Below are 22,343 nucleotides of genomic sequence, written 5' to 3'. Positions count from 1 at the left end.
CACCGGGAGGAAGTGAAGCTGACGTCACTCAGACAACACTGCACCGGAAGTGACGGCTCTACTCCTGATATTTAAGCAGGTCATTTTTTTTTTTTTAGACAGGCGCATATTTTTTTTATTGATAATAAACATTTTAAAGGTGACGTTGTAGTGAAAGCAGTGTTAATACATAAAAGTTATTGATTATTCATTGATTATTCTTCATTATCTCCAAACAGAGCCTTTTATTTTTAAAAGAGACCGGAAGCTCTGTGTGTGTGACTCTGCAGGAGTGACGTAAGTGTTTATAAACTTTCCTGGTTATTATTTATTGATTTCTGGTTATAATTTATCTGTCATGTTAAGCTTTAAGACGAATATTTACTGAGGAAGACTCTCGGTTAGCATGCTAACAGCTAGCCGGCTGCCGGCTGCGCTGTAGAGTAACTTTAAGCGTGTAGCTTCCGTTAGCTTTTATTAGCTCCTATTAGCTCGGTGAAAGTTAAAGTTCAGCGGCCATAACAAACAGCAGATGGGGCAGCTAACCGCTGAGCTAACAGCTGAGCTAACCGCCTCACTTCACCCAGGAGCCCGCTGGCTGTGAGCTGGCCCTGCTCCAGGACTGTTAGCTAGCCGGGATCCCTGTCAGCCAGCATGGGAGACGATAACGGAGTTAACGGGGACCTGAACGCCAACCTGAGGTGCCCGAGCACCGGCGACCCGCAGCTGGACAAGGCGGTGCAGCAGTGGTTAACCTGGGACAAGGTGAGTGTCTGTCCAGCCGGTGTTTTGGAGGATCTACAGCCTCCTCGGTGCTGATGTACGTGCTGACAGTGTGTAGGAACATCGAACCAAACTTCCCTGAAAAATCTGGCGTTTAATGAGATATTACATTTAGACACTCACGTGCAGTAGAAACGGGTTGAAGATTTGCGTTTTATAGATAATAACGGTCGTGTTGTTAATTCGGCGTACAAATTACTTACAAAAGCAGCACTTTATTTCTTTAAATTTAAACTTTGTGAGCTGTTTGCGAAGCTCGCTGCTACATTGAAGGCGCTTAAAAAGAGACGCTGGCAGCTATAAAATATATAAAGTTTAATTTAAACAAGAGCTGCTGGGTTAAAATTCTTTATGCCGAATTAAACACCAGAACCAACTTCAACAATTACGGCTTCAAGTCCTGTTTCATTTGGTAATTAATCGTATCGATATTCAAAATCTAAAATCGAATTAGTTCTCAATGGAAGTTCTGAGCGACGACGTAGCGGCGCGCACGCGTGTGTGCGCGCGCGTGTCTGTGTGTGTGTGTCGTGCCCGCAGTGCGGACCTGCAGGCAGGTGTGTCTGATGTCTGATGGAGATCAATCAGTTTTGGGGGATGATGAGGCGATTAAAGGTGGACATGACGCAGCTGCTTTTATTCCACACGCACGCACACACACACACACACGCACACACACGCACGTTACACGTAGTGGTACTCCTGTGTAATGATGCTGATATGAACAGTATCAGACTTTATATCAATAACAAACATGTACATTGATCTGATTCAAACCTGATTCATTTCTATTCTTTTACATTCAGCATCAAATGAAAAAAAAGAACATATTTAGTTTTGTTTTTTAGTTTATTTGCACAAATAAGAAAAAAAAAACAATGAATTAAAGAAGTGAAAAAGCTTTTAAAGACGTCTCAACAAACACATATTTAAAAAATAAAATCTATAATCAGCATATAAACAGCTCATAAATGGTTAATAACATCCTGTAAATTATATTTATATATTATAACAACTTATATCTGCTTCTAACTACATTACAGTTATAAACATTTATTAACTGTTTATATTCAGGTTATTAATGTACAATAAAATAATATAATCTAAAAATAAAATTCATCAAAGAAGAAAAAAAACACACAACATACATAGACTGCTAATAAACATGCAGCAGCTTTAATCCTACATTTAAAGTTGTTATTATTATTATTATTATTATTATTATTATTAGTTAAAGAGGAATTAAACTGCTGTAAATATGATGATTTGTTAAAACGAGGTCGGGTTTGTAGACAGTCGCAGCTCAGCGTCTCTGACGTTCAAACACTTCTTTCCTTTCTCCTCTGATGAAACTGATCGATTGATTTCTGCGTGTGAACAGTGAGATCAATCTGAGTATTGACGGTGATGGAGACGATTGATCTGCTTCGTTATGAGAAACACGGAGCAGCAGCTGATCCGGCTTCTTCTCCACACGACTGTTTCTGCCAAGAAAAGGAAAGTTGAGACTGATGTGATGAGTCATAAGTTATGAAACGCTGAGTCAGAACTTCAACTTTAATAGTTACAACAGTTTCCTGATGAGTCACAATAACAAACAACTTTCAGACACATTTTCATGTTTATTATCTGGTGATTTCAAGCTGTTTTTATTTTGATCTTCAATGATTCTTTTCTTTCTTCGTCATGTTTCAAGTCTTCAGATGTTACAGTTTCTAACGAGGAGAATTTAACCAACAGGGTTTGTTTGTTTGCGCCATTGATCAACGTATTGATTATTAGTTGTTTATAGTATTTAATATAAAGGTTTGTTTGTAATTAGTGATGTTTCATTAAATATCTTCATCACTGGAGATGAAAACGCCTCCAGAAGTAAATGATGACATCATCTTCATCTCCAATCAATTCATTCATTATTAGCTGATTGATCGAAAATCAATCAGCAACTGTTTTGATCGTTGAATAATAGTTTCTGGTTGTTTTGACTCTGAGAACGATGACGATCAGTTTATAAACGATGAATGAATGGATTCATTCATAAACTGATCAGCAGATTAATTGATAATAAGAATTAATTGTTAGTTGCAGCTTTTAGACGTGAGAACATGAAGCAGAAGGTTTCCACATGTAGCGTGTTATTAATGTGTTAGTATGAAGCTGTGACACACACACACACACACACACACACACACACACACACACACACACACTGAGCTGTGTGTGTGTGTGTGTGTGTGTGTGTGTGTGTTTTAAAGGTCACGGCTGCCATGGATGCCGATGACCTCCGCTGTAAATGTCAGCAGCCTGGAAAAGCATTCACAGTTTAATCTCAACCTGTAATCAAACTAACATGTTTTCACGTCTAAATACTGAAGAATAACGAGTCACTTCTGTCAGTCTGACACACAAACATCATGTTTATAACATTTAGTAGTTTAAAACCAAACATTTGACTCTGTGGGATCACTCAGACTGATCACAGATATCTGGGTATCAAATCGCTGCACTTTGATCAATAAGTGTTTATTTTACACCACAAACATAATACAGCATTTTCTTTTTTATTGTAAGTTCAGTATAATTCATTATGCTTCAGATTATTTTTATTTTAATATACTGTTTGTTTGTTTCTTTTGTATGTTTGGGCCTTAAACGCCTCACAGGCAGGCTGTCAGTAGACGCTACAATTTACCGATGTTCCCTGAACACCTCACAGACACTACCTTATTATTGATGACTAAGACCCGCCCTCCTCTGCCTCTCATTGGCCGGTACTTGTTGTCTTTGTTGCTCGGGTTCGTTGACTGTTTATATAAAGATGGCCGACGTGTCTCCGCGGCCATCTTGCTTGTGTGACATCATTTGGAGCCACAAGTCTACGTAGAGTAGAGTCGGGCGGCGGGATGACGGCCCGCAGGACACGCCCCCCTCATCCTGTCACAGCTGTCAATCATGATGTCACACCGCCTTTTTATATCATCAAATAACTAAATAAACTGATCAGACTTAAAGTGACAGAAACCATCTTTGGGAAAAATTAATTTGACGTTTATTTTGATGTTTTAGTTTGTTTCATTTCCCATCCGCTAACATGGAGGGGGCGGGGCTTATGACCAGCCACCGGGGGGCGATCCAGATGTTTTGACTTCAGTTTTGGGGAGCTGTCATGTCAAGCGTAAAAATATCAGGGTCAGCCAATCAGAGGCAGAGAAGGGCGGCTCTAAGAGAAGCAATGTGATCCATAATAACGCGTAGATACTACAATTTACCGATGCTCCCTAAACGCCTCACACACACAGAATATCTGGACAGTTTTGAGCTGAAGTTGATGAGATGAAGTGAAGACGTCTTCATCATGCAGGTGAGGAAGAGGAGAAGAGTTGGTTCTCATCACGACGGACGTAGTTCCACCTCCGACCACGATGTGGCGCCGTCTGTATTTCTGCTCGTTGACTCAACGGACAGAAGAAGAAGCAAATCATCGTTGTTTATGAGATATTTTTATTATTATATTGATATTGACGTTGCTCTTCCTCGTCTCCCCGATAGTCCAGCTGCCAGGTGTGAAGTAGATCAGATGAACGCTTTCAGACTTCCTGTTAGTCTTCTTCATGAGTTAGACGTTAAAATGAGATGAATTTATACTTTATATGAATTTAAAATAAGGAAACAAAGTTCATAGAAAGAGCTAAAAACTGAAGACGAGATCAAAACAACATGAAAATAAAGAGAAAGAAATGTTTCATGATATAAATACAACGCTGCAGTGGGGACGTTGGACGTCGCTGTCTGACTTTAACTGGACTCTGATCAATATATCAGCTGATATCAGCTCATTGCAGATATATCGATATCTGCTGATAGATGACAGGAAGTTGAAGTCGTGCAGAGACTCAAACATCCTGCTGTTAGAAAACCAAATATTAATATCTGCATCAGTCTGAAACAGCCTCTGACTCTGGATGATGATGATGATGATGATGATGATGATGATGATGATGATGCTTCTCACTCTGGGATCCATATCATTCTACAGTCATTAAGTCACAACCAGCTTTTATTCAAACTAAGCAAAAGTATTTTTCAAAAATATCCTTTGAAAACATAAAAACATATATTAACATGTACACAGTGAACGGCATGTTCACTATCAGAAATATCAAAACTGCTTCAAATAAATAAAACCACAAAATTAGATATTATGACAAAAATCATAATCACAATTATTTTAGTTAATGTTGAGATTACCATTATTTAACACGATTACTTTCTGCTGATTGCAGATATGTGGCGGAGGAGATTATTACACCTGCAGTCATAGATCGTACTAATGATCAATAAAGACGATATATAATAATTTATTAGACAGACAGGATTCATGTGCAGGATTTAATCTCTGGTCCACACCCAGGAGGTGGCGCTGATGCACCTGATACACTGGTTACCAACCGCCGTTATAAACCAAGAAGAAGAAGAAAAAGGTTTTTCAGACAGATCTGTGCAGCCGAACCCAGCATCTCCTCCACAGACCGTTACGTCCCGACAGACCTGCTGCTGCTTCCCACTTTAACCTGAATAACAAACCGCGGCTCGATGCTCCAGGTGGATCCAAACAGACTGAAGCCGAAATCCTAATTGAAAATAAAATTTGAGTAATGGCTGTACATCACTCACTGGGGTTTCTGTCCCTTTTTATCCTCAGTGTATGAAAATCCTCATTTTAAATACTTTGGGTCATATTTCGCTTCACCATGGTTACCATGGCTACGGTGCGAGACTGCTGCACATCTCTGACGCCTGTCAAAATATAAAACAAAATAAAAGACAAGTCCAACATCAGATGCACATTAAATATGATTTATTTGAGAATCAGTGTCTGGTGTTCTTCTATATTTGGTCCCTTACGGGGTCTGATGTGGTCTGATGTGGTCTGATGTGGTCTGATGTGGTCTGTGCTGCAGAACCGCTGGACCCGGGCTCAGGTGGAGTCTCTGGTGGCGGCGGGTCGGTGGGAGGAGCTGAGGTCCAGACTCTGCAGCAGGATGAGCTTTGGTACCGCCGGACTGAGAGCGCCGATGGGAGCCGGATTCAACCGCATCAACGACCTGACCGTCATCCAGTCCACACAGGTCAGCTCTGTTAACGTCACATGACCTCTGACTGACACTGATCGTTACTCTCCTCACTGTTTGTGTCACTTTTCACAAATATATGTGAGAAGCTGATTATTAAAACATGTGCTGATTAACTGTCTGTGGACCAACGAGTCACATGATGACGCCTGTGATGGAGTTTTCCATCTTCAGAGGTCACATCGGGTCAATTCTTAACCAGACATTGAGATATCGTCTCCTTGAGACTCCAGCTGTCTGTGATGTTCTGATAGAGGGTTTATCAGCGTCTCCATGGTTACCGAGGTCACAGGAGGCTTCCCTGAACAACACAGACGGGTGGATGACACAGTCAGACGCTCAAACCAAGTTTCTACTTGGCCGAGTGCGTCTTTCTCCACTGCTGACCATCGCTCCAGATATCCACAACAACATGACTCTGTGTGTGTGTGTGTGTGTGTGTGTGTGTGTGTGTGTGTGTGTGTGCAGGGTTTGTTCAGTTACCTGTGCAGGTATTTCCCAGACTTCAGCAGCAGAGGGGTGGTGGTTGGTTTCGACACCAGAGGACAGGAGGAGAGCGGCTGCAGCAGCGAGCGGTGAGTTCCTGCGTCTGTCGCCATGGTGACGATATCTGGACACGACGTAAGAACGACGTCACCAACATTTATTATCATGTATATGAGAGAGAGAGAGAGAGAGAGAGAGAGAGACTAGAAATATGAACAAGACCAAAATATTGACTTTCCAGAACAATACATTCACATCAGGAAATATAGAAACGGAGCCAATAAAACATTCTACATATTGAATATCAGCTCCACTGGACGTTTTGTCTGTGAATGAGCTGAAGGCAAGAAGAGCTTTTTACACCATCAGAAGAAAAATACTGACTGACCTTCCAGTGAGGACCTGGCTCAACGGTAACAGAGCCGATGATGTTATATGGTAGTGAAGTGTGGAGTCCACTTACCAGCCAAGACCTCCCAACATGGGGAGAACAGCCGCTGGAAGTCCTGCATGCAGAACTGTGCACAGACACACAGCCAATAACACCTCCGACCCCCAGTCCTCCCAGTTCAAAGCCCTTCAGTGCCACCAGCTGCTGCTGAAGCTCTGCCCTCACACAGGCTAGTATTTGAGCCTAAACAGAGAGTCCATGCTGGCGGAGAACCCGACCTGACCGCGTCCAGACTGAGAAACAGGCACAACGGGCTCCTCAGGGAGACAGAATCTCACTTCCTGTTTCCTGTTATACTGTGACAAATATAAAGATTTAAGAGAAGTTTTCTTTCATATATATCCTGAGTTTATTCACCTCCCTGACGACTGTTTTACAGCAGTTCTCTGCCTTTTGGGCTCAGTCCCTATTATTATTATTATTATTATTATTATTATTATTATTATTATTATTGTTAATAATAATAATGATAATAATAACATTCGTCATTCTTCATGTGTGTTTCAGTTTGGCGAGGCTGACGGCTGCCGTGATGCTCAGCAGAGACGTTCCCGTTCATCTCTTCTCCGCGTACGTCCCCACGCCGTACGTGGTGAGAAAACAGTAATGCATCACTTCCTGTTGCGGGGGGGGGGGGGTCCAGCTGGTTAAAACAGGAAGCGTCACTCTTACTTTGTTGTTGTTGTTGTTGTTGTTGTTGTTGTTGTTGTTTTCCAGCCGTACGCTGTGAAGAAGCTCGGAGCGGCGGCCGGAGTGATGATCACCGCCTCACACAACCCCAAAGAAGACAACGGATACAAGGTCAGATTAAGTATTATTTAATCTTTATGACTGCAGATAGTTTTCTAGAGCTGCTGCTTTACTCTCCACTTGAAGCTCAGTGAGTTTATTTCAGTTTAACACTGAGTGAAGATTCAGATCCACAGACTGATAAATGTGACGCAGCTTGAGAACAACTGAGACATTTAAACAGAGAAACACCTGAAAGGCTTCAGCAGCACTTTTAGAAACTTTATCAGGTATCAAGTGTTGAAGTAGCAGAAAACTGAGCAGGATTATTTGCATGTTTACAGACCGACTGTAAAACTAACAGACATGAAACAAATGAACAGAAATTAGAACTTTAGCAGAAGTTAAAAGACATGAAGTTCCCAGTTTTAGACTTTTTAAGACGTTTTTGGTACCACGTAGAGTTGAATCTGCCCCCCCTGCAGGTGTACTGGTGTAACGGCGCCCAGATCTCCTCGCCTCACGACAAGGAGATCCTGCGGAGCATCGACGGGCAGCTGGAGCCCTGGAGCACCTCCTGCTGGGAGGAGGAGCTGGTGGAGAGCTGCTCCCTGAGGACCGACCCCCTGACCCAGATCAACAGCTGCTACATGGAGGAGCTCACCTCCCTCTGCTTCCACAGGTAGGAGGAGGAGGAGGAGTCACCTCCCTCTGCCAAATAAATTAATTAATGAGTTAATAGCATATTAAATAGCCTAATGTTGTGGGACCTACAGTTTGTTGTCATGACAACTTAAATATAAACTTATATTATGCTGTTAAAGCTATAATCTGTAATTATTCCACATTAAATGTCTAGAAACAACTAGACCTGTGTTATATATGTTGTGTATTTCATTTGGTCGCCTGTCGATGACGTCATACCTCCTCTACCAAAGAGTAAACACGCACCAGATGCATACGGCGGCGCTGTGTTTGTCCGCTACAATGGCGTCTACCAAAGAGTAACTTACACACATACAAGATAATACATCGGCGTTGTGGTTGTTCCACACAAACTGTTATAAATGGACTTTTATTCAGTTTTAAGCCACATTTTCATGATAAATTTAGGTGGTTTTTAACTATATCTTTTAGCCGGAAGAAGGATTTTAGTCATTGGACGTCTGGATCTTAAGTTATCAGAGAAATAAACTGGACAAACGTTAGCAGCAGCTCGGCTAACAGCTGCTGCTAACACAGCTGATCCAGATTTCTCTTCTTTAAATAAAGCAGGGTCTCCCGGACTCACACTGGATCGTCATCCCATTGATTGAATCACTCGACTCTAATTTCCATCTTCAAATGACTTGATAATCTTAGAGGTTCACACAGATATGTAACATCGGATCATTTTCCTCCATAAATAAATGAACAAGTGTAAAGTTTTTGTCTCATTTGTTTGACTGATGTCTCTTTATCTAGTTTTAGGACTTGAGTGGAAATGTGATCATGTTTTAGGTCACATTTAGACATACAGTGCTGTAGATATATGAATATGTTCATATTAAAGTCTTTGCTCTCGTGTCTCTCAGGGATCTGAACAGCAGATGTCCGTTGAAGTTCGTCCACTCGTCCTTCCACGGTGTCGGACACGCCTTCGTCCAGCAGGCCTTCCAGACGTTCGGCTTCACTCCGCCGATCCCCGTCCCCGAGCAGAAAGACCCGGACCCGAACTTCTCCTCGGTCCACCTCCCGAACCCTGAGGAGGGGGAGTCGGTCCTGGTGAGACACTGATCATCTGTTCTTCTTCTGCTCTCTTTAAGTTCACCGTTTCTGTCTTAATAACCAGCTCTTTTCTTCTTCTGCTGTCCAGGAGCTTTCTCTTCTTCTGGCAGAGCGGGAGAACGCGCCCGTCGTCCTGGCGACAGATCCCGACGCTGATCGTTTGGCTGTAGCCGAGAAGTCTGACGAGTAAGAGTTTACTCAGAGTTCACGTTCAACAGACACACTGTTGACCCTTGTTGACCTCTGTTGACCCGTGTTGACCCTTGTTGACCCGTGTTGACCCGTGTTGACCCTTGTTGACCCGTGTTGACCTCTGTTGACCCGTGTTGACCTCTGTTGTCCCGTGTTGACCCGTGTTGACCTCTGTTGACCCGTGTTGACCTCTGTTGACCTCTGTTGACCCGTGTTTGTGTTCAGGTGCGGCTGGAAGGTGTTCACAGGTAACGAGCTGGCGGCTCTGCTGGGTTGGTGGATGTTCTTCAACTGGAAGGAGTCTCATCCGGATCCTGCAGAGACCCAGAGCGTCTACATGTTGGCCACCACGGTGTCCTCAAAGATCCTGCAGGCCTTTGCTCGCACCGAGGGTTTCCACTTCGAGGTGAGACGACGAGTTGTTGGTCCGATGAAACGGTAAACTGTGATCGGGTTTCACCATCGCCTCTGTCTGTTAAAGAGCAGTATGAGGATGAGGAGGAGGATGATGATGGTTTCCTGTCTCTCTCTGTCTTGAACAGGAAACTCTTCCTGGGTTTAAATGGATCGGGAACAGAATGCACGAACTCGCCAAAACAGGAAACACAGTCATATTTTCCTTCGAGGAGTCGATCGGTGAATCTTTTACTGTATTTTACTTTAAGATAAATTCCTGAATCATCTTCAAACTTTTGACTTTGTGACGTATCGGCGCTGTTTCCGCTGACTCAGCATGTCGATTCAATCAGAAGCAGGTTCATAGAAGGAGTTGAACTCTGGTTTGTAGCTGCTCTCAGTGCAACGTTGAGAATAGATACATATAAATATATTTATTAGGGTTGTTGTGACGCGTGTTCATCAGCGTGTTTCTCTGCAGGGTTCCTGTGCGGCAGTTTGGTTCCCGACAAAGACGGCGTGAGCTCGGCGGTGGTCGTGGCCGAGATGGCTTCTTACCTCCACAACAAGAATCTGAGTCTGAACCAACAGCTGCACAACATCTACCAGACGTGAGCCCGAAAATAAGTCACTCCCTAGTGAACTGATGTTCACTGGGAACAAATCAGTCAAACTTTCATCTTCTCAGAAAAATAATCATCTCCAACTGATTCTAACTTTTATTTCTGCTTCAGTCAGAACATTTAGTCAATAACGAGCTGGTTAGCGTTAACGCTAACACACAAACACGTTAGACAGCGCTCACCACCTTCAAAACACCAAATGAGGGAATCTGTCAGAAGGATGCTGATCTTCAGCCTTGTTATTGACTCTACAGTCTCTGAACTCTACTAACAGTGAAGTAAAACAAAGTGTTTTAAATATACTGTTAGTGTAACTCGTCCTGTTGTCTCTGTGCTCACTTCCTGTCTGCAGGTACGGTTATCATGTTTCTAAAACCTCGTACGTCATCTGTAACGACGCGCCCACCATCCACAAAATCTTCAGTCGTATCAGAAACTTTGACGGCGAGGGTTCGTACCCGAAGACGTGCGGCGGCGTCCGGATCGTCCACGTCAGAGACGTCACCACGGGATACGACAGCAGCAAGCCCGACCTCAGATCCGTAAGACGAGAGCGCGGACGTTGTCCTTAATCGAAGTGTTTTTCGGCTGTAATCTGACCGTGTTTTTCCTGTGCAGGTTCTTCCCGTGGCGAGGAGCAGTCAGATGATCACCTTCACGCTGCAGAACGGAGTCGTGGCCACGCTGAGGACGAGCGGCACCGAACCCAAAATCAAATATTACACCGAGTTCTGCGCCGCGCCGGGAAAAAGGTCAGCTGACTGCAACCCTCCGTCCAACTAACCAAATAACAACGATTCTCATCATCAATCAATCTGATGATTATTTCCTCAATTAATCAATTAGTTGTTTGGTCCATAAAATGTCAGAAATACACATTAAGAAGCTGGAATCAGAATATTTGGACTTTTGTTCTTAAAAAATGACCCAAAACAATTAATCAATTATCAAAATTAGTTGGCGATTAATGTAATATTTGGCAACTAATCAACTAACGGTTGCAGCTGGAGCGTAGAGACGTTTTTACTTCTGTATCTGCAAACGTCGATGTGTTCGTCTACTGAACATCAACGCTGTGAGACTCAGCAGCAGGTTCTCATCATATAGTAACAAAAAGAGGAACTTCGGCACTAAAAGTCATTAACTCTTCAACAGCAGCTGATGAAGTTGTATAAATCTAAAACTACACTTTCATAAAACTTTCTGTTTTCTTTATAATTTGCCCGGAGTGACTCGATTCCTCTGACGAGATGATTTGTTGTGTTTGTTCTGAACTGAAGTGAGTTTAAGTTTCATCTTTAGTTTCTAAACAAAGTAAAGTCTGAATCAGAGTGTCATCGTGTTTCAAATGTTTAAAAACATCAACAGTGAACATTTTTCTGATTTGTTTAATCTGAACACTTAAAGGACGAGTTCCCAGTGTTCCCAGTGTTCCCAGTGTGTTAAACCAGCAGTCAGGTGTCTGTAATCATTCCTCCTGTTCATACTGGATATTAAAAGATCCTTCAAATGTGCTTTCAATGTTAGTGATGGAGGATAAAATCCACAGTGTGTCCACACAGTCATTTAAAAGTCTGTGTGAAGCTTCTATTCAGCTTCATCAGTCTGAGTTAGTCATATCAAGTGGATATCTGACACATTTACAGTCTTTATAGCATCAAATTCCCTCTTTGTGTTTCCTCGGACAGTGTTTCCCTGTTGAGCTGCAGGTGGAAGTATAGTAACAAAAAGAGGAACTTTGGCACTAAAAAGACTGTAACGTTGAAAGATATCTACTTGATTTGACTCATTTGGACGCTGAAGCTTCATATTAGCTTCAGACTGTGGATTTTGTCCTCCATCACTTCCATTGTAAGGTCATTATGAAGGGATCTTCTAATGATTACAGCAAGAAGACTGTTGGTTTAAAACTGTGAACTCGTCCTTTACATGTGACCAAACTGCACATTTAATGTTTGATATTTGGTTGATAATGTGAGTAAATCTTTAAGAAAATATTGTTTTTCTCTAAACCAAAGAGCTCGTTATGATAAAACAAACAAACACATACTGACGTTGCTGTTTTTACGTCTGCGAATCGTCTTTTTGTTTTGTTCCTAATTAATTAAACATGTTTTAATATAAACATGTATAAACTGCTGATATAACCTGACGCATCAGCTCATGTTTTATTCGCTGTGGCAGAAGCGTCGGGCCTGGATCGGCCAATCACAGCCGTGGATCTAATCGTCGCTCAGCACCACGTCTTTCATTGCTCTGATTGGTCGTCGGTTCCAGACTGATCCGCATGTGCGAGTCGGTCTGGTGACGTCAAGCTAGTGTTGACACATCATTCAACGAGGTGTGGCGGTGTGGGCGTGGCCTCAGTGACATCATCGCTCTGTCTGTGTTGCAGTGAGGTGTCCAGTCTGGAGGCGGAGCTCAGGAAGATGACCGCCGCTCTGGTGGACGAGTTCCTGGAGCCCGAGAAGAACAACCTGATCCGGCGCCGTGTCTAGCCCCGCCCCCCCCATACCTGTGGCTGTTTCATGTCGGTGATGTCACATCCTGTTGTATTTGGTTCATCAGTTCAGACTCTGAAAGCGCAGACGGACATTCAGTGTTAGAAATCAACAGATATAATCAATGTCCAGCACGTCTGTGAACTTCCTGATTATTAATCATCACGCAGCACAGAGCATGATGGGTAATGGAGTCCAGTTATTAAAGTGTATTTTCATAGAAATGAGCCAAATATTTGTTTTCAGTGTTTTAAAGGCGTCAGATAAATCAGTATTATATGGAAGCTCGTTAACTACAAAACTACTGAGAGCACAAAACAAATTGAGAATAATCAATAATAATGATTCTGTACAGCAGCGCGTTGCTGCCGACACGACAACACGGCAACACGACAACACGTTACCCGTCAAACTTTACAAACAGCTGACTTTCTTTCTGATCTTGTTAAGAAATATGAAGATATGTTCATTATTATGAATATAATTATTACACAAAATCAACATTTTCTTTAGAATTAGAAAGTTGGTGTGTTGTTATTTAAACAATATGTTGATTTTGTGTTACGTTTCTTCATATAACGAGAAAAAAATATTTATTATTATTATAAGAAGATTTTAAAAAAGAATGTTATTATAATGACAAACAGGTTTTTTGTGGCAGCAACAACATTTACTCATCCAGCTGAAACAGGAAGTTTGTCGACTGCTAGCTAGTGGCTAGTTGATGAGCTGCTGTAGCTGGTGAGCTAACGGCTAGCAGGAGGTTACTTCCTCCAGACATTGTGGTCACTATTTCATTTCAACAGAAAGTTACTGAAGCGCTCTGACAGTCAGAAGATGTATTTGACAGAGGAGCTTCAATAAAACTAATAAGCTACGATCGCTTCCTCTGTAAGATCAGCTCAGTAAAGACGGCTCCTTATTGGTCAATTCATGTGTCAAAGTTCACAAAAGTTGCTGTGAAACTTTCAACAAAGTTTAGTTTTTCAACCAAAGTCCTGTTTTGTTTTTTCGGAGGCGAGTTTGAAATTTGCTTCATTGTTTTTCTTGATTCACACTAAAGCAAAAGTCAACGTTTCTTTCTGCACAAACAGTCATTTATAAAGTACAGAGAAAGAAAGTCACTTCTCACCAACGTGCCAAAGAAATAATCAAACTAAAGTATCAAAAATATGCATAAAAACATGAAAAAACATATGCTGAGAAATATTCTTTTACCTTAAGAGTACACATTAAACTTCAGCTCAATGTTAAGAGATACAACAATAAAACATTATTAATAAATAAAACTGAAGACCAAAGAAGCAGAAACCAACAGGAAGCGCTGAAAATTGATCCAGAATCCAACAAAAGTCTCTGATTGGCTGGTTCTCTTCTCTGATTGGCTGGTTCTCTTCTCTGATTGGCTGGTTCTCTTCTCTGATTGGCTGGTTCTCTTCTCTGAATGGCTGGTTCTCTTCTCTGAATGGCTGGTTCTCTTCTCTGATTGGCTGGTTCTCCTCTCTGATTGGCTGGTTCTGGCAGCAGTGCTCTCTGGGAGTTGTAGTTAAAGTCATTCTTTGGCTTTTTGTTGGTGAAGCAGAATTTTTAGTTCATTAATCTTATTTGAGCTTCAACTATTAGCTGATTGACTCACAGATGAAAAGAAAATGAATTGACAATTCTGATAATTCATTAAACATTAATGTTATTTTTTTTTAAAGCAAAAAGACCAAAAAATCTCTGGAGTCAGTTTTTCAGATGTCTCAGATTTCCTACTTTTCTCAGTTTTATGTTTTAATATCTTTTGGACTGATGCACAGTTTGTTTGTGATTTCTGATATGTAATAGATTAAATGATCAATTGATCAGTAATGAATATAATTATTAGCAGCAGACCTGAGACAGCTCTTTCTTGTGCTATATCAGTAGTTTTGTCATGAATGAGCTTCCGTACATAAATCAGCTCAGTGCTTTTTTTTGTGTTCTTGATGTTCAGCTGAATGTTTACCTTCACACGCTGTTGATGTTATTTATTTTTATACTCAGAAGGATAGAAGATATTTATGTGAGAGCTCGTGTGGAGGTGATGATGTTCATGATGTGTTTATGTGCGGTCGGTTATTTTCATACACAAGCTGTTAAATCTCTTGTTTCTCAGTTTGGTTGTCGGGACGGAGGACAGAGTGAGAGCTCTGTGCAGCTCAGAGATCAGTTTGTGTTTCAGTCAGATGTTAAAAATAAAAGATGGTTGTTGATGTTCTCTGATGATCCACCAATAAAAAAACCTAAAGTTTTAAAACGTGTTTCATCGTTTGCTATTAAAAAGTTGGAAAATCTGCTGAAAATTAGCAGGAAAAACAACAAAGAGGTTAAATAACTTCAACATGTTTGACAGTTAATGTCTTCTAATATTACAACTTTATTCTCAAAATATAACTTTTATTAGTAAAATGTTTTATTTTTCCTGTAAAGTTAGTTCGATTTCCAAATATTGCGACTTTTTTCTTGAAAGAATTCAACTTTATTCTTGAATATGATCTGATTCTCATTTTATTGTTGAAAAAAGAAAGAAAAATAACTTTATTAAAACGTTGTGACTCCTTTCATGTAAAATCAGTAAAAACATTACGACTTTCTTTTCCAAAATTGTCTTTATCTCAAAATGCAGCGACAGTTTCTTTAGATTTATTAAAATCCACAGAATTATTATCAGGTTAATAATCCGTCTGCCGTCCTCCAGACGGTCGCAGGCAGCGTCTCGGCGCCGCTGGACGACTGAAATAAATAAAATTTATTTGATTTTCATAATAACATATAAACCTGGACTTATTGGGAATCTTTCCTTCATAAAAAATAACATGAAATGTGATTAAATTTAATGTATAAACAAACGTAATGTTTATATTTACTGATTGTGATTTAATTGTTGTTTATTCAGTTTGTCGTCACGAAGAAAACGTGACAACATGAACCGAGTCCAGATGTGTATAAAACAAATATTTGGACGCAACTAATGTAAGAATTTGAATAGGACTTCTTTTCATTCATCAGTCTGACCTTTGACCTCCACATGTTTGATTCACTTGAACACAAACAGCAGGATCATCATGTTGTTTAAACACCTTTTAGCCTCAGATTTGATTTAATTTGCAAACTGAAAACAACAACAGCAACATTTGTTTTCACCTTTAACTTCACTTCAGTCTTTAATGTTTCCAGTTTCAGAGAGTCGACGGCGTCGGGTTCGTCTTCACGGCGGGTCGTCATGTGTGTGACTTTGTGATGTCCGGTTTGCGGGTGAAGTCGGGGAAGATCTTGGAGCGGATCTGCTGCAGGTTGATGCCGTAGATGATCGGGTTGATGAGGGGCGGGACCACCAGGAACTCCGCGGCCAGCGCGTTCCGCAGCGCCTGCAGCGAGCCGCCGCCGCCGTAGCGAGAGTACATGATGTCGAACACCAGCGAGGCGGTGAAGACGAGCAGCGTGACGAGGTGCGGCAGGCACGTCTGCACGAACTTCCTGCGGTCGGAACGCGACCTGAGCGAGGCGCGCACCAGGTGAGCGTAGGACACCAGGATGAGTCCCGTCTGCGAGACGTGCGAAACCGTGAGCACGAAGCCGTAGATGTTGTTGACGGTGGTGTCGGAGCACGACAGCTTCACCACCTCCCAGTTGGTGCAGAAGATCTTCTGGACGTGGCGGCCGCAGAGCGGCAGCCGGGCCGTCAGCATGATGCCCGTCAAAGCCTCCAGCAGCGAGAAGCACCACGTGAGCATCAGCAGCTGCGCCACCTTCTGCGCCGTCATCACCGCCCGGTACTGCAGCGGCTTACAGATGGCCACGTAGCGGTCGTACGCCATGACGGTCAGACTGGTGAACTCGCAGAAAATGTAGCTGTAGACGACCAACATCTGAGCCAGACAGCCGGCGTAGGAGATGACGTGAGACTCGGCCAGAAGGTCGTGAAGCAGCTTCGGGTAGAAACTGGAGGCGCCGCAGATCCCGTTGAAGCACAGGTTACACAGGAAGATGTAGATGGGCTCGTGCAGCGATTTCTCCAGACACACGGTGACGATGAGCGTCAGGTTGACGAAGATGGTGAAGAGGTACGACACGAGAGCGAAGGCGAAGTAGACCTGCCGGTTGGTCAGAGAGTCGTTCAGACCGTGAAGCACAAACACGATTTCAGAGTTATTCTCCATCTGTGACGACGTCACAGCCCAAAAAACATCCAAGCAGTCAAAACTTCAAACAGACTTCATGTTTAAAAACCGTCATGAAAAATAAACCAAGTTTTAGTGGAGAAAATAAAAACGTTTCACAGGAAGAAACATGAATCATCTCTGCAGAAACGCGTTAACATGAAACATAAACTGAACTGTTTAAGATCAGCTGACGGATCATCGAAAAGACAAACTGTTCAATTAAAAATGAACATTTATCTTCAAATTTAAAGGGTTAAAGATTCAGCTGATTTCATTTCCTGCTTGTTTCTTCACATCAGTAACAGATAAAACAAACAGAAAAAGTTTCTGTTCGTCGGCTTTAAACACAAGAAGAGAAATAAACTTTTACATGTTTCAGGATTTTACAGTCAGAAACCTGCACACACAGAAACTGTTAGTAACATCAGCACCATTCAGATTAAATTAACACTCATCTTTACAATAAAACCTGTTAATAATGAAGGGTTGTTAATCAGGAAACACGTCATTAAAGCTTCATAAAAACAGACTGAACAGCTGCTTTCAGTCTCATCAAACATTAAAGAGCAGAAACAGATTAAATAATAAATATGACGACTTGAGTGATTAAAGCTAGAAGGTAAAAAATGAGTCAGAACCTTGAAACATAACATCTGAGCACAAATCAATCAATTTAAATCGATGAGCTGATGGACGATCGATGGAGGCCTGAAGGCAACATTCAGCTCATGAACAACAACAGAAGAATCAAACAAGTTAATAATCATGTGAACATCAAACAGCAGCAGAAGGAAAACCTCCCGAGCTGCTGAAACACGCAGCCGGCTGCAGCTCTTATACACCTGAGCTGCACACAGACAGGTGCAGAGCGCCGTCTGATGACGTCATCACCGAGGCCACGCCCCCCCGTCTGATGAGCAGGATTTCTGATTTACTTAAATATGTTTGTTTTTTTTTTTAAGTGGAAATGATCTTCGGTATGTTTTAATCATTATTATGAGACACTAAATCATTCAGTCTTTCCTGTTATGATGTCATAGATCACAAAATGAACGTTTCTGGTTATAACATCATAAGTTGGAAAGTTTCATATGTTGTTTAATTTAGTTTAAAAGTTTAATTTCATGCTTATTTCACACTGCAGCCCAGAATAATCATATATCATCCTCTTTATATCGAAATGGAGGCGACGGTATCGTCTCTCTACAGACTGAAACTTATTATTATGTTAAAACCAGAAAAACTTGTTTTAACGACAAGAAAAGTTCCTTAAAACATAAAAACTGTTGGGATGTAACAAAGTACATTTACTCAACGACTGTGCTTCAGTATATATATATATATATATATATATATATATATATATATATAAATATATATATATATATATATATATATATTTATATATATATATTGAGTATTTCCATTTGATGAGACTTTTTACTTTTTACTACATTCACAGAAGATCAAATATTTTAATATTCTTTTGTTTATAGTTGCTGTTTTCCTCTTTTTTAAAATGTGTTATGCACTTTGTGTGAAAGGTATAAATAAAGTGAATTATTATTATTATTATTATTAGTATTATTTATTACATATGATGCAGTAATATTACTAGTAATCTTCCCACAGTATCTAAAACTGATGAACTGCAACATTAAAATGCTCTTACATGTGTTTGTTAGTGATTAAAACAAACAATATAATATATTATGATAATATAACCGAGTACTTTTACTTTTGATACTTTTGCTGGTAACATTTATGTAATTTTTACATTTTGAATTCAGTTCTTTTACTTTTAGATAACCGTTTACTAAAGTAAAGGGTCTGAATACTTCTTTCACCACAGATAATAATAACCAGAAAATATCTCAGAATAACAAGAAACTGAGCAAATGTCTTTGTCACAGTTAAAGCAACTCGCTGCTGTAAAAGTAAAGCAGGACGACTCATCAGCTGATGACAGGTGAGTGATGGATCACATATAAAACATTCTAATAATGGTTAAAGTTACACTAACATATTAAATTTACGACGATATAAAACTGAGAAATGCAACATTTTGTTTGTTGAGTTTGTTGTTTATTTGTAAATATGTTCTTTAACATCATTCTTCAGATTTAATTCTCAAATTAATTCTTATAACAGCAGACGTGGATCATCTTCATCATCAGCCTTAAAGAACATTTTAAAAATCGTCATCACGTTTAATTCATGATGTTTAATTAAGGCCTGAGCAGGAAGCTGTTCAGCAGGATCACTCCTCTCACATTTTTTGGAATTTTTTTTCACCCAACAGGAAGTCATTTTGGATTTTGTGTGTCATTTCATTTTACGAACACGTTTGAAGCCTCGATGATACAAAAAAAAAACCTCAGGAAACTCTGCACCCATGTTTGAACTAGTGAATATTTCGATGTTATATTGCACCTCGGCTCTATAGCGCCCCCTGATTACTTTTAGCATTTTTGAGGTGCTACGGGTGCTTTTAAAAGTCACAAAACTTTGCACTTTGCATCAGAAGTGGCGTAACTTGATATCTCAGATAGGTTTTGGGTTTGGGTGTGGCCCCTAGAAAACTTCAACGTTAAAGCCCCACCTTTAAGCTGGTAGGCAGATGTACCATCTCCAGCCTTAAAAGCGTCTTGGAACCAAACCCTAATTCCAACAGGAAGTCGGCCATTATGAATCTACTTTGCATGCAAGGGAAGCCGTCGACAGGTGTTGGTGTTGGTGGAGATTTAACCTCGACAACGTCAAATTTGTTACAGCTAAAGACCTTTGTGATGCGAAATTGCAAAGCTTTTGAGTTTACATCGAGCGTCCTCAGTGTGGTGCACTGGACAACTTTGTCTCGCATATCAACACGTTCTCACTCTCAACTCGTCACGTATCGAAGCTTGGTCAGGACCCCCGGCGTCACGTTTTAACCCACGGGGTTCCCCTGTAGTGTCATTTTCCAACGCGCAGTATCACGGCACTGTTGAAAAATAATTATATTTGATGGTGTGACAACGCTGTGGTTAAGGTCTGGTTAGGTTTAGGCACAAAAACCACTTGGTTAGGGAAAGAATCATGGTTCCAACTTCCTGCCAACAACATTACAACCCCTCCACCTCCTAATGAGTAAGTCAGCTTATATAGATGTCATGTGAAGTACGTCACTTCAGAAATGTTAAGATGCTCCGTATTACAGGTGTTGAAATGTACATATTCAACGTATCTGTGGTTTGCAGAAACATACGACGCCAACGTTTTATTCTGGCGACCAGGCTGAAATTTGTCACCTTATATAGACGTCATCAGTCTCATGGCGTCTATTTCAGACGTCGTGGGAGCTCAAGAGAAGTGTATCGGACTACCCTGCATGTTAAAAAGTGACATCAGGGGGTCCTGACCGAGCGTCGATATGTGACGAGTTGGGAGTGAGGACGGGCTGTGCATATCTGTGTCTCCTCCACCTCCATCACTCAGGACGGATTCCCTGATAATTCCTGCAAGTTGCTCATGATGGGCTGAGCTCTGGTGTCCGCTTTTCCCACCACTCTACTTTTATGTTGGACCACTTTAGCTCACTGCGTCCACCTTAAGCCTGTTTAGCGTTTGTAATATTTACAGAGTCCAACAAACAGTAACTTTGATTTCACACTGTGTGAAATTTTGTTTTTTTTTTAGCTTTTCTGTCAGTGTTTGCCATGTTTGTCAGTATGAATGAACATTAATTTGGGGTGTTTCACTGACTATTTATAGGCAGCTATGGGTGTTACAAGGACGCTAAATATCAAGTCGATTGTGATTTATAAAGGGAAACCGGTGTCGGATTATAAATCAGAATATTTTTGTGCAGAAGTACTCTCTGTGTTTCATCCGTACGCCACATTTTAACTTGACTCCTGCACACAGTTTTATAAAAGAGGCCTCAGGTCTGAACACATCTACATGTCAACATTGAGTCATAGTCATAGCGCCACCTACTGACAACAGGAAGTCAGCCTTGTGTGACAAACATTATCCAATTTACATGAAATTTACATGGTGTGGTACACACATGATACACAACAACATGACGTATAATTAGTGGGTGTTCTCTGGTGCCACATAGTGGACACAGGAAGTGATAGTTATCTCCTGTATGCAATGTCCAATATTCATAAAAATGTATCGCATGTCATTGCCCGTCTGGTAAATATATTACTGCATCGTGTTTCTCTGCAATAACAGCACTTTGACTGCAGCCGACGTGGACAAAGGTGTGAGGGCCCAATCAGCGCTGTTTGCAGCTTTCATTTTTATTGTATTTTCTTTCAGATATTTTATGTAGTGTATTAACTTTATTCTCTTATTGTCATTTATGTTATTTGTATTTCGCTAAATAATGTTTCATTTAACATCCTGTCCTTGTCCTGTTTTCACTGCCTTGAGCAGCCTAGCATACCTTAGAATAAATACTCAGGACTAGTTTATGATAAGCAAAGTACGACTTCTCTACAAAATGGAGGACTGACTGTGACTTAGTGAATTTGAACTGATCAGCACATTTTAATCAGTCAGGCTGTTTGCATGAGTATCTGCATCCTGCAAACAGTAAACACCAGTGTTTTGCTCCGATGCTGTCTCTCTCTGTTCTGCCCACTTAGTATACAGTAAAAAGTATAAAGTAACGTTAGCTTGAAAACAATAAAGTAACGTTAGCAGTAATGTTAAAACATCAACTATTAAATCATGGAAAAACATTTTCACTTGTGAAGGTTTCATTTGGAAGAAGTGTCACAAAGCCACCAGGTTTTCTGCCTTTGCCTTTTAATATTTCCTGAATGTAAAAAAAAACAAACTAAATTATTGCACCACTTAGTATACAGTGTCACTTTTCATGAACCTGTTTCATAAACACTTATTCCTAAACACTGTAGGACATCTTGGATGATTCATGGGTAAAACAGCCTTTCTTTGAGGGACATTGCCTCACTCCTGGACCCTGAACTGACCTGTTGGGGTGTCTGTTAGCAGGACAGTACCCAAACTAAAAGCATAAATGAAGCAGGAGAAAGGATCAATAACTCAGTAAACATGGACAGAAAACTCCCCTCTCTTGGGCCTCTTATCTCACTAGACCA

At 40.9% G+C, this 22,343-nt stretch overlaps 2 protein-coding genes across 3 annotated transcripts; one reads left to right on the top strand and one right to left on the bottom strand.

The window, feature by feature from the left end:
• The first annotated feature begins 225 nt into the window (after positions 1-225).
• Positions 226-13,987, top strand: pgm2l1 (phosphoglucomutase 2-like 1). 2 transcript variants are annotated; one of them, XM_044353857.1, is made up of 15 exons: positions 226-276; positions 567-744; positions 5,724-5,891; positions 6,363-6,469; positions 7,339-7,423; positions 7,549-7,632; positions 8,046-8,242; positions 9,135-9,324; positions 9,416-9,513; positions 9,745-9,925; positions 10,062-10,155; positions 10,397-10,526; positions 10,891-11,080; positions 11,157-11,290; positions 12,934-13,987. In XM_044353857.1, the coding sequence occupies exons 2-15, from the start codon at positions 634-636 to the stop codon at positions 13,034-13,036; spliced, it is 1,872 nt and encodes a 623-aa protein (XP_044209792.1). In that variant the 5' UTR covers positions 226-276; positions 567-633; the 3' UTR covers positions 13,037-13,987. The 2 variants fall into 2 exon arrangements, with proteins under 2 accessions (XP_044209792.1, XP_044209791.1); XM_044353856.1 differs by lacking the exon at positions 226-276 and having other exon boundaries at positions 288-744.
• Positions 13,988-15,852: 1,865 nt separating this feature from the next.
• Positions 15,853-18,531, bottom strand: LOC122983776 (putative gustatory receptor clone PTE03). The gene has a single exon (XM_044353884.1). The coding sequence runs from the start codon at positions 17,221-17,223 to the stop codon at positions 16,285-16,287; it is 939 nt and encodes a 312-aa protein (XP_044209819.1). The 5' UTR covers positions 17,224-18,531; the 3' UTR covers positions 15,853-16,284.
• Positions 18,532-22,343: the final 3,812 nt, after the last annotated feature.

This window comes from Thunnus albacares, chromosome 6, assembly GCF_914725855.1.
Source record: "Thunnus albacares chromosome 6, fThuAlb1.1, whole genome shotgun sequence".
Lineage (NCBI taxonomy): Eukaryota > Metazoa > Chordata > Actinopteri > Scombriformes > Scombridae > Thunnus > Thunnus albacares.
This window is presented reverse-complemented; position numbering and strand designations above follow the sequence as displayed.

Bases quoted from the DNA above. Each gene is read 5' to 3' on its own strand.
- pgm2l1 (XM_044353857.1), top strand. From the start codon at position 634: ATGGGAGACGATAACGGAGTTAACGGGGACCTGAACGCCAACCTGAGG. The intron at 9,325-9,415 runs GTGAGACACTGA...TCTGCTGTCCAG, and splicing joins AGGAGGGGGAGTCGGTCCTG to GAGCTTTCTCTTCTTCTGGC. The intron at 11,081-11,156 runs GTAAGACGAGAG...TTTCCTGTGCAG, and splicing joins GCAAGCCCGACCTCAGATCC to GTTCTTCCCGTGGCGAGGAG.
- LOC122983776 (XM_044353884.1), bottom strand. From the start codon at position 17,223: ATGGAGAATAACTCTGAAATCGTGTTTGTGCTTCACGGTCTGAACGAC.